Source organism: Geotrypetes seraphini, chromosome 12 (genome assembly GCF_902459505.1).
Source record: "Geotrypetes seraphini chromosome 12, aGeoSer1.1, whole genome shotgun sequence".
Classification (NCBI taxonomy): Eukaryota; Metazoa; Chordata; class Amphibia; order Gymnophiona; family Dermophiidae; genus Geotrypetes; species Geotrypetes seraphini.
In genome coordinates, this window is record NC_047095.1 from 120,605,188 (window position 1) to 120,617,497 (window position 12,310).

At 46.7% G+C, this 12,310-nt stretch overlaps 1 protein-coding gene across 10 annotated transcripts in view; it reads right to left on the reverse strand.

Moving 5' to 3' along the window:
* The window catches only part of AGPAT1 (1-acylglycerol-3-phosphate O-acyltransferase 1), a 55,118-nt gene that overhangs the window by 15,535 nt on the left and 27,273 nt on the right, over nucleotides 1-12,310 (reverse strand). For 3 of the 10 annotated variants that reach the window (XM_033916366.1, XM_033916357.1, XM_033916365.1), the window contains exons 2-3: nucleotides 2,946-3,135; nucleotides 340-473 (exon numbers count right to left, since the gene is read on the reverse strand). In XM_033916366.1, the coding sequence (XP_033772257.1) occupies nucleotides 340-473; nucleotides 2,946-3,130 (319 nt within the window). In that variant the 5' untranslated portion in view covers nucleotides 3,131-3,135. Of the gene's footprint in view, nucleotides 1-339; nucleotides 474-2,945; nucleotides 3,139-3,492; nucleotides 3,672-4,576; nucleotides 4,650-12,310 lie in introns of those variants that run through there. The other 7 variants (XM_033916363.1, XM_033916358.1, XM_033916362.1 and 4 more) reach the window with 7 other exon arrangements.

The following is a 12,310-nucleotide window of genomic DNA, read 5'->3' on the forward strand; positions in this document are numbered from 1 at the left end:
CCACGAAGTAGAATAAAGGGTTCCGGGGCAGGCCTTCTGTTTGACGCTGCATGGTGGCTTCCCGAAGATTTAAAGCGTAACCCCGGGAGAAGGGTGGGCGGGAGGGCTAAAACCAGCGCCCCAAAATTTGGGGGGAGGCCATGGCCCCTGTGGCTTCCCCCGTGCCGACGTCTATGTTTTCAGTTATCAGGGCTAGAGCTCCCACATGTGACTTACTGGATCTGTCATGCATCAGGAAAATATCTCCTGTGGTCATGTTACTAGAAATGTGCCCTCAGGAGTTGGAGTGGGGCATCCTAGGATTGTTTCATTTTGAGTACTGGGGCTGGCCTAACTCACCTAAAAGATCCAGTTCACTCTGGTGATTAGACACCACCACATAAGGCTCCTTCAGACTGAAGTTCTCCCAGCCTCGCACTTCTATCTTGATCCCATAAAGGTATTTAATATGCAGGAGCATGAAGCGGAGGATTCTGGGAACAGAAAGGCATGGAGAGGACAAGGCCGACAGACACAGAGAAGCAGAGGGGAAGAGAGGGATGTTATTAAACCACATATTAAAAGTATCATCAAAATAAGTTTTGTCATTGTATCGAAATCTGGCAAAAGCTCAATCACATGGCAAAGGCACATCCACTGAGTCATCACAGCCCTCCTCCAAGATTCTGCTCTGGCTATGACATCACAATCCTCCCCAAGGTTCTGCTCTAGCTGTGACATCACAGTCCCCCCCAAGATTCTGCACTGGTGACAGTGGCATAGTAAGGGAAGGGGGTCAGGGGTGGACCACCCCTGGTGCCATCGCCTCTCTGCCCTCCCACCATGCCACACTCGCACCCTTCCCCCCACCGTATCTCTTTAAATCTTCACCAGCATGAGCAACTACTCTGGCCAGCTGATCACACAGGTCTGGATCCCTCTGAAATCACTTCTGGGTCGCAGGGCCAGGAAGTGACAACAGAGGAAAAGCCAACGCCGGCGTGAGTAAGAGGCTAGAGAAGCTGCTCGCACTAACAAAGATTTTAAGAGATACGGGGGTGAGAAGGGAGGGCGCGAGTGTGGCGTGGGAGGTGCAGAGGAAGCAGGGAGGGGTGGCGAGGAAGGTGCAGGGGGCGCCACCGCCCCGAGTGCCTCCTACCCTTGCTACGCCACCAACCAGCGATGACAATACAGTCTCCCCGCTAAGGTTCTGCTCTAGCCATGACATCACAGCTACTGTCGAAAGCATCATGTTTTGATTTGGACTTTTAAGATTTAATTGTTTACTGCCCCGAAGATGTGTGCCCAGCGCCTAACCAAGCTTGTCTGTACAAAATTCTACGTATATGCAGTGATGGTAAACGCATAGGCCCAGACTCTATAAATGGCGCCTGGCCAATCTAGGCACCTAACTTAATTTTCTTAATTAGCTTAATCACCACTAATAATTGAAAGTGCCTTTAAAAACCAATTCAAAAAAATGATTTAAATACATGAATTATTTAGTAGGCGCCTACTAAAAAAAGTGGGCGTGGTTAAGGAGGGGGCGGGATTTGGGTGTGGTTTCATTTAGGCACGCCCATTTAGGCCAAGAAAGCCCTAGCCTAAATGGGAGCGCGCCTAAGCTTTTCACACCTACTGGCACCCAAGAACGCTTAGGCATCACTAGGCATGAGTCTATAAAACACCCCTGACGGATGATTGACAATTGCATTTATAGGATCAGGACCACAATGTACACAGTGATGCCTGCTGCCACTGGACCACAGAGTGGCTGAATTTCGGCATAATTTGCAGCACCTGGAATGCCTTTAACCCTGTAGATCAGGGTCCCGCAAACTTTGTCAAGCCGCATCACGCTAAACGCAGTGGCCGCGGCTCGAGGCATCCGGAAATGCACGGACATCACCGTGATGATGTCACGCACATCGGCTCTCAACTTCTATAGCGGTGCATCGCAAACTCTATGCCTCCTGAGATTTCAGGACGTCCGCACGTTCGCGAAGGCCTTCGAGACGGGCCTTGATCCGTCAGTGGGGAGGGAGGGAGCAGCAGGGAAGATGCGCTGGCTGGTTGTCTACAGCAGTGTTTCTCAACTCTGTCCTGGAGTACCCCCTTGCCAGGCAGGTTTTCAGGATATCCACATTGAATTTGCATAAACTTCATTTGCATACACTATCTCCATTATATGCAAATGTCTTTCATGCATATTCATTGTGGATATCTTGAAAACCTGACTGGCAAAGGGGGAACCCCAGGTCCAAGTTGTGAAACACTGGCCGGTTCATAGACAAAACCGCGGAAGACAAAGGCGCGCGCTGAAGAAAAAGACGGAAGCGCGCGCCGAAGAAAAAGAGTGTTTTTAGGGGCTCTGACGGGGGATTTTGTTGGGGAACCCCCCCACTTTACTTAATACAGATCATGGCGGCGTTGTGGGGGGTTTGGGGGGTTGTAACTGCCCTCATTATACTGGAAACTTAACTGTTTCCCTGCTTTTTAGGGAAAAAGTGAAGTTTTCAGTAAAATGTGGGTAGTTACAACCCCCCAAATCCCTTCAATGCCCCCACAACGTGGCGCGATCTGTATAAAGTAAATTGGGGGGTTCCCCCCCCACACCCCCCGTCGGAACCCTTTAAAACAGTCATTTTCTTCGGCGCGTGCCTCCATATTATGCTCAGTTGTCTGCGTGCGCCTTTGTCCCGGCGCGCTTTTGACCTGACACCACACTGGCCTACCGGACGTGCCTTTCGCCGCGAGAGGCGCGTCCTGTAGACAGTCAGCCGGCGCCTCTCCTCCTGCCCAGTGTGTCGCGGCACACCTGAAATCTCAGGAGACGCAAGTCTGCGATACACCGCTATAGATGCTACTGGAATTCTAGATTACCACAAAGAAAAACCTTTTAAACGAGTACCGGTTCCGGGTCAGAGGTCACTAGAAGCCAGAGCCACGCGCTCTGGCGCACTCACTTCATGTTCTCCACGTTACGTCCACGCACAGCGCAGATGGGAATGGCGAGAACGGCCAGCAGCAGGATCCAGCCGTTATAGAAGGCCATTTTGCAGAAGTATTTAAAGGTGGCGCTCCACTCGTACAGCAACGGGACCAGAATCAGCACCGCAATGAGGATCCACTGACCCACGGAGATCTCCATGGCGCCTGCTGAGACAGGAAAGAGAGAGGCACACACAGAAGATTAGAAGTACCCAGAGAGACCTGAAACACACAGACAACTGAGCATCCAGAGAGCCTGAGAGAGAGATCTCCGGAGCGTCCAACAGAGACAGTTAAGCACTCAGAGAGTCCTCCAGGGTGCCAGAGAGAGAAGGGTTAAGTACTCAGAGAGATCTCCGAGTGTCCGACAGAGACAGTTAAGCACTTAGAGAGTCCAGAGTGCCAGAGAGAGAAGGGTTAAGTACTCAGAGAGATCTCCGAGTGTCCGACAGAGACAGTTAAGTCCAGAGTGCCAGAGAGAGAGAGAGAAGGGTTAAATACTCAGAGAGATTGCCAGGGTACCTGAAAGAGATAGATGGAGTTAAGGGTCCAGAGACTATCTATGACATGCCTGAGAGACAGAAGGGTTAAGTATCCAGAGATATTCCTACACTCACTTCCCCTCTACCGAAAGACATACACATACAGGATGCCTGAGAGAAACAGAAGACGTTAAGTACTGAGATAATCCTCCAGGGTGCCTGAAAGAGAGAGAGAAAGAATTAGAAACCCAGACAGACTTCTAAATAGAGAATGACATGGGGACAAATTTTTCCCTGTCCCTGTGAATTCTTTTCCTGTCCCTGCCCCATTCCTGCAAGCTCCTTCTTCATCTGCACAAGTCTCAAACAATTTAAAATCTTAAGGCTTGTGTGGTTCACAGGAATGGGGCAGAGGCAGCTACAGCGACAAAACTCAGGGGAACTGGACAAGGAAATTGAGTTTCTGTGGGGACAGGGACAAATTTGTCCCTGTGTCATTCTCTACTTCTAAATTCACTTCCCTTCTACAGACAGACCTTCAGCGTGCCAACCTGAAAGACGCAAAGAGACCTCCTGCGTGCCTGAGAGAGAGGGGAGTTAAGTATTCAGAAAGACCTCCAGAGAGAGACAGAAGGGGGTTAAGTACTGAGAGATCTCCAGTGTGCCTGAGATATAGCAAGAGGAGGGGAGTTTAAGTACTCAGAGAGACCTCCAGGATGCTCGAGAGAGACATCCAAACTCACATCCCCTCTGCAGAAAGACCACCAAAATGCCAGGGAGGGGGTGCATTTAGACAGAGAGATCTCAAATGGCCGAGACTACTGCGGAGATGGGGATTAAGAGTGCACTCTCCCAGAGTTGTCACTGCATACACTGATCAGTGGAGTGAACACACACAGCCTGGACTGCTCAGTAGCGCTCTACATACACACACTTACACAGAAAGCCTGGACTTCTCCCTGTACACACATAGTCACCGTATCTCACTGAACTTCAGTTCTAATCTGCTCCTTCCCATTAACTTTGGATGGATCCGGAGACCTCTCTTGTCTTCCCATGGCCGTGATAACGACACAGGCGGTTCTCAATCTATTAAAACCCACTTTTCCATGACAGCATCTCACCTTGCTGCGTTCCCAAGCAACTTATCGGTCCACGGGAGTCCGAATTATGACCCCATCGAAGCAGGCAGGAAATGCTGCCCCCACCCCCACCCCACCGCCTCCTTTCCTCCAGCTCAGAATCCAGATGCACCCTTCAGAGCTGCCTCAGTCCTAACGTCATTCCCCTCTCCCCTCCCCAAGAGATGTCTGAAGGACTCGGGCTAACAGGCGCCTACTCACCCTTTCCACATATCTGGCGTAATTAGGGGAAAGGACATGTAGTAACGGGTTGAACTTACAGAAGGGAGATGTCAGGAAGAAGTTTTCAAAGAGGGAGCTGGGCTCTGGGATGAGCTCCCTAGGGAACTGGAGGGATCCCTGACACTGGTGAGTTTAAGTCAAGTATTTCAGACTCATGACTAATGATGGACCACTACAGAAGCCGCTCGTTCATCGATGGGCTATACTAAAATATTCATCCTCCCTATCTTCTCTATTATACTCACTTAGGAGCCAAATTTATATTATGTAATTAACCAGATGTTAAATTTAGAATTCACATTAAATACTACAACGGTAGGCCACACAAAACGTACAGGGAATGGACTAAGGGCCTCCTGACGGGCCTTCCAAGCCCAACCTCTTATTTTTAAAAAAAGATTTTCCCAGAAGGTTTCACCTGCTGCTTTGGGCTTGTGACTCAATCAGAACCGGCCTCTGTTGGGCTACAGAGTCTCAGATTTTCATTCGTAACTACTCGAATGGGGGTGAGGTGGACAGACAGCGAGTTCTCCTAGTTAGACGCTGACATAATGTTCCTTCCAACTCGGCTCAGCCATCACAAGGACCCTCTTCAGCTGTGGGGCCATGAACTGTGGTTTCCTCCTGTGAGAGGGTGGGTGGTATAGTGAAAAGTGCTCTCTTGCTGATATTGCAATTAAGCCACCTTACAGCAGGGGGCACTAGCTCATAGATGCTGGGAGTAAGCCACCTTAGAGCAGGGATGTCAAAGTCCCTCCTCGAGGGCCACAATCCAGTAGGGTTTTCAGGATTTCCCCAATGAATATGCTTGAGATCTATTTGCATGCACTGCTTTCATTGTATGCTAATAGATCTCATGCAGATTCATTGGGGAAATCCTGAAAACCCGAATGGATTGCGGCCCTCGAGGAGGGACTTTGACACCCCTGCCTTAGAGTAAGTGGGACAAACCTGTTTAATCAGAGGGGCAGAGCTCAAACCAGGCTGGAGTTAAGGGTAGTGAGTCAGTGTGTGGAGAAAGAGAGACCCCTCGTGTAGAGGCTTCCAGGAAGAGATTCCCCAAGGCAAGAGGTCTCCAGGTGGAGGGAGGTCCTGAGGGAAGAGGACTCCATCCGAAGCTGAGCGATAGATAATGCCTAGGAGAGGATCAAGGAAACAAGACTGGCTCCAGCATCTTTACGTGAAAAGGCGATGGAAAGATTGAAAACAGTCATAGGTCATAAGCGTCTTTGAACAAGAATGTTTTGAGCCTTGACTTAAATCGGTCTAGTGACGTTTCTTCCTGCGGGCGTATTGGCATAGAGTCTATGTTTTATTCATGCCAAAAGACGTATAAGGAGAGACTGGAAGCCCTGAATATGTATACCCTAAAGGAAAGGAGGGACAGGGGAGATATGATTCAGACATTTAAATACTTGAAAGGTATTAATGTAGAACAAAATCTTTTCAAGAGAAAGGAAAATGGTAAAACCAGAGGGCATAATTTGAGGTTGAGGGGTGGGAGACTCCAGAGCAATGTAAGGAAATTCTTCTTTACGGAGAGGGTGGTGAATGCCTGAAATGCGCTCCCGAGAGAGGTGGTGGAGAGGAAAACGGTGACGGAGTTCAAAAAAGCGTGGGATGAACACAGAGGATCTAGAATCAGAAAATAATAATAAATATTGAAGAACTAAGGCCAGTACTGGGCAGACTTGCACGGTCTGTGTCTGTATATGGCCGTTTGGAGGAGGATGGGAGGGCTTCAATGGCTGGGAGGGTGTAGATCAGGGGTATCAAAGTCCCTCCTCGAGGGCCGCAATCCAGTCGGGTTTTCAGGATTTCCTCAATGAATATGCATGAGGTCTATGAGCATGCACTGCTTTCAATCCTGAAAACCTGACTGGATTGCGGCCCTCGAGGAGGGACTTTGAGATCCCTGGTGTAGATGGACTGGAGTGAGCTTTGATGGAGACTTCAGTAGTTGGAACCTAAGCACAGTACCGGGTAGAGCTTTGGATTCTTGCCCAGAAATAGCTAAGAAGAAGAAAAAAAATTAAATTGAATCAGGTTGAGCAGACCAGATGGACCATTCGGGTCTTTATCTGCCGTCATCTACTATGTTACTATGTCCAATTTATGTTGTAAACCTAGATGGTTAAGTATTGAATGTCGGCACTGAGTCTGTCATCAGGACACCCCCAAAATAGCCGGTTTTCAGTTAGGCATTAAGGGCCGGATTCGGCAAATGTTCAAGTTCAAGTTCAAGTTCATTTGATTAATCGCCTATATAAGAAATTCTAAGCGATGTACAATTAAAACAAATTAAGGGAAGACTAATTGTCTAATTATTAAGAAGTTAAAAAGCGTAGAACAAAATTGTTAACAACTTATATAAAAAAGAAACAAGTTTAAATAAAAAACATATATCTCATTAAAAGCAAATAAAACAATAGTAACCTGCAATTTAGGGATAACACTGTACATTTAGTTTATGACAGACATGACTGAGAGGAAAGGAGGGAAAAGTTACAAATTTTACTCAAATAGAAATGAAAAACATGTAATGGAAAAAACAAAAGGATGGGGAAAAGAAGAAAGAAAAATCAAGAGACTAATTAATTAGTCGGAAAATGCGTCGTTGAATAAAAAAGTCTTTAATTGTTTTTTAAAAGAGATAAGATCTTTGTCCTTTCTAATAAATAGAGGCAGAGTGTTCCAGAGTTGGGGGGCTAAAACAGAGAACATATCGTTTCTCCTTGTTCCCACTATTTTTAGAGAGGGGATCGATAATAAATCTTGTTGTGAAGATCGAAGGGATCGAGTTGAATGATATGGAGTAATCATTCTTGATATGAATTGGGGCGTGTTAAATAACACAATGGCCCTATTTGCAGATTCGCGGCTATGTGAAACGCAGGCAATAGAAGTGTAGGCCAGGGTTTGAAAGGCCTACATTTCTGGCACCACCTACCTTTCACGAGAATTGCATCCACAGAAGGGCCTATCGCCTCCTTAAGACAGGAGAACAGCTCCAGTTTTGGAGCCGCCCTTCGGTACCTCCATTTTTTTTTTTACAGTGTTTTAATTGGTTTTTAATCAGTGCAGTCAACTACTGCACCAATTAAACCAATTAACCCCTCCTCCCCATTTTACGAAGCCACATTACGAAGCTGCGTTAGGCTTTTTTATCGCCGGCTGTGGCGGTATTAGCTCCAACACTTATAGAAATCCTAGCTAATACCACCATGACCGGCGATAAGAAAGCCTAGCGCGGCTTCGTAAAAGGGGGTTTAAGTTAGGCGGCGTTAGGGCACCTAATGCCAGCTAACTTACAGCGCCGTTATTAGAATCTGGACCTAACTGGTTAGGTACTGCTAAAAAATTCACGGTTAGCTCCAAGCAGGTGAATTAACTGGCCAGGAGCAGTTTCTGGCTGGTCAAATCAATTTGAATATCGACCCATATAATTATGGGCTAAATTGCCAGGTGTGTAGTTCTGGCCATTTACACGCATTCACGACTAGCTAAAATATTGGCGTCCTAGGTGTCGTTGGTGAGCAATGACTGGGACACCTTCTCCAGCCAGGGTTCACGAATCCATGGAATTCTCAGCCGTGGCTGAGCTGAGAAACGAACAAGTGGCCAGGACCCAACTTAATCTTCCTAGAAGTCTAGATCAGTGGTTCCCAACACCAGCCAGTCAGCTTTTCGGGATAACCCTAATGAATATGCATGGGGCAGATTTGCATGCCTGTCAGCTCCATCATATGCAAATCTCTCTCATGCATATTTATTAGGGCTATCCCGAAAACCTGACTGGTTGGTGGTCCTCCAGGACAGGGTTGGGAACTGCTGGTCTAGGTGACCACTTGTAGACCATGATGGCCCTTTTAACCTACCCCATTTCCTACTCGATGTAATACCATAGGCTCCCCTGGATCTCTGGCTTTCCACCTTACTCCCTCAGAATCTTTTAAACCCATCCCAGGCTACCCCTCACTTTCTCTCTGCACAGGATCCTCTGTGCCTGCCCCAGACTTTCCCTCTCATCCCTCCTCTTCTCCACTAAGAATCTTCTGTAGTTGTCTCCCCTATCACCGAGATCCTCTGTGGCCATCTCAGGTGCTAACCTCATTCCCCCACTGTCGAGGATTTTCTGTACCCATCCCAGACTTTTCCCTTCACTTCCTCACTGTTGAAGATCCTCTATGTCCATCCTAAGCTTTTTCCTTCACTCCTCTTCCACTGAAGATCCTCTGTACCCATCCCAGACACTAATCCTCATTCCCCTACCGCTGACAATCCATTGTGCCCATTCTTGGCTTTATCCCACACTCATCCATCCCAAGACTCTACTCCTCCACTGAGGGACTTGCCTTAACTCCACCATCGTTGAGGATCCTCTGTGCCTGTTCCAGGCTTTACCTTCCCTAATCTCACCACCAAGGACCATCTGTGTCCATCAGAGGCTTTCCCCCCTCACTTTTTCCATTTCTGGGGATCCTCTAGGTCTGCGGTTTACGTAGGTATCTCAGAGATATCACTGAGATCCTCTATGGTCATCTCAGGTGCTAACCCTCATCTTTTTTTCTGCTGAACTTCAGTCTTTTAGGAAATCTCTGCAGCAAGAACATAGGCAGAGAAAGGACTCCTTACCATTGAATAATAATAATACTGTAATAATAGTCCTTTTTTTGTAAACTGCAACAACCAACAAGTTCTGAGCTGTTTACAATAAGAATAAGTTAATACATCAGTTGGGATTGTACAAGTTCATGGAACCTTGACCTAGACAAGAATTTATAATCTAAGTCCAAAGACCAAACAGCTGATAAAGCATGCCAAATCCAAGGACATTTCTCATCTTATTCACTCGTAGGTTATTTATTTAAAAAATTTGTCAACTGCCTATTCCTAAGCGCCATTATAAAAATAACTTACATAAAATCAACCAACACAACTTATACACATATCTTAAAATACAAATGAATAATTACATCTTAAAACCAAGATTTCCTAAATCCCACAGAATCATTCCTCTTAAAACCAGCATCAAACAACATATGATTTATTGAAAAGCTTCCAGTTTTAAGTATTTTTTTTAACCTCTGAATATCAGATAAAGCCCTCAGTGGTCCACTTCATTTGGTCCATGGCGTTACTCCCATGACGGAAAAAGCAGAAGTTCGTGCGCTCTCATAATGCATTCTTGAGAAGTCCGTCAAAGACAAACGTATTGCACCCTCCGAACGCAAGGTTCTGAGCGGTCGACAGATTGTCATGCATTGTAATAGATACCAGGAATTCCATGGTAAATGACTTTGAACACCAACATAGAAACATAGAAAGATGACGGCAGAAAAGGGCCATAGCCCATCAAGTCTGCCCACTCTATTGACCCACCCCATTAAGTCTGAATGCTAATGACCTAGTTCCTTAACTCGACCCTCGTAGGGATCCCACGTGGATGTCCCATTTATTCTTAAAGTCGAGCACGCTGGTGGCCTTGATCACCTGCACCGGAAGTCTGTTCCAGTGATCTACCACCCTTTCTGTGAAGAAATACTTCCTGGTGTCACCACTAAATTTCCCTCCTCTGAGTTTGAGCGGGTGCCCCCTTGTGACCGAGGGTCCCTTGGGAAAGAGCTTTGAAAATAATGTGTGATCGCACAGGTAACTGGTGCCATTTCTTCAACCACGGTGTTATGCGGTCAAATTTCTAAACCCCCACAAATCAGCCTCGCACTGTGCGTCGATTGACCTCTGAAGAGGAAATCCTGCACATATGTTCTTGGCTCTACCAAGTAAGTATCAGTGGCGGGATTCTGCAATGGTATATGCCTAGCCGTACCCTCTATGCGTATCAAGGCAGAACTCAGTGGCTCGGATGTTGACGGGAGTGTCTCGTTATTGAGCACATATCTCCCGTCTTAAAGAAATGACACTGGTTACCAATTCACTTTCGAATTCAATTTAAAATCTTGAAAATTGTTCAGCAAGGCATTTAAGGTACCTTGGCTGATTACTTGATAAGACACTCTGCCATTGTACAAACCATCCAGAGCATTGAGATCTGAGAACCGTTTGTCACTCTACACGGGTATAATGAATGCTGTACGTTATGTGCAAATTAGGAAATCTTGTTTGTCTACTGCTGGGCCTGTCCTCTGGAACGCTTTAACAGGGCGCATTGACATTTTGTGGAAACCTGCTACGCTAGCTGTATCTCATTTTATATGCTGCCCTGTTAGAATGGGTCTGAGATGCTGTTTACATTTTAATTTCTGCCTCCCTTCGCTCTTGTCTGCTACTAGAGAATGACACGGGAACAAATTTGTTCCCGTCCCGTCCTATTCCTGTAGGCCTTAACCCCCACAAAACTCGAACACTTATGATTTGAAAGTGTTTGAGGCTTGTGCAGATGAGGACAGAGCTTACAGGAATGGGGCAGGGACAGGAAAAGAACTTGCTGGGACGGGAAGGGCAAAGGAGTTCCCGCGGGGATAGGGAAAAATTTGTCTCCGTGTCATTCTCTATCTTCTATGTGGATTCTTAAGACTTTGTACGTGTTTAAAAGTTGTGTATGTTATCTGTGAGCCGCTTTGGTCAAAAGCGGCATTCCTCCACCTCCTTAGCAGATGACACACCTCCCAAATGGCTTAAGAACTATCCATCTTTCTTCATTCAAGGGCTGTGGCTCACTGGTTGTGAGATGAAGTCCTGGTGCCACTCCTTGTGAGCCTGGGCAAGTCGCTTAATTCTCCAGTGCCATCAGTTTTGAAATGCTAAAGCGGCATGCAAGACTCCATTCCCTTTTCCTTCTCACCCGTATTCTTGGATATCCTTAACCCAACTTTAAGGAAAGAACTTTTCCAGACAGCTGGAAATGTTCCATGATCTGTCCCGAAGCACACGCTAGAGAAACAAAACCCAGCTAATTATCGTCCGATCGCAAATCTGCTTCTTTATGGCAAAGCTCTTGGAGAAAGCTGTAGCACGACAGGTAACGAAATGTTGGGATGCTACAAACACAACCCATCCAGGACAATCTGGAGTTTGTAAAGGCTATATATGGAAACAACCCTTTTTGGGAATGTTGGATGAGCTTAGTTAGTCTCAGGAAGGTCATAGAAACATAGAAACATTGAAGATGACGGCAGAAAAGGGCTACAGCCCATCAAGTCTGCCCACTCTGCTTACCCACCCCCTGTCTATGCCCTAATGACCCAATTTCCTTATCTTGACCCTCGTAGGGATCCCACATGGGTATCCCATTTATTCTTAAAGTCTGGCACGCTGTCTGCCTCGATCACCTGGCACTGGAAGCTTGTTCCAATGATCAACCACTCTCTCTGTGAAGAAATACTTTCTGGTGTCGCCATTCAGTTGGGTCTCTGTGCAGCCTTTGTCGTGATTGACCATTCATTACTACTGTCCAGACTGGAACAAATGGGCATTATGGTTCCATTCATACTTTTCACAGAGGGTATGCCAAGTGTCCATAAATGAACTTAC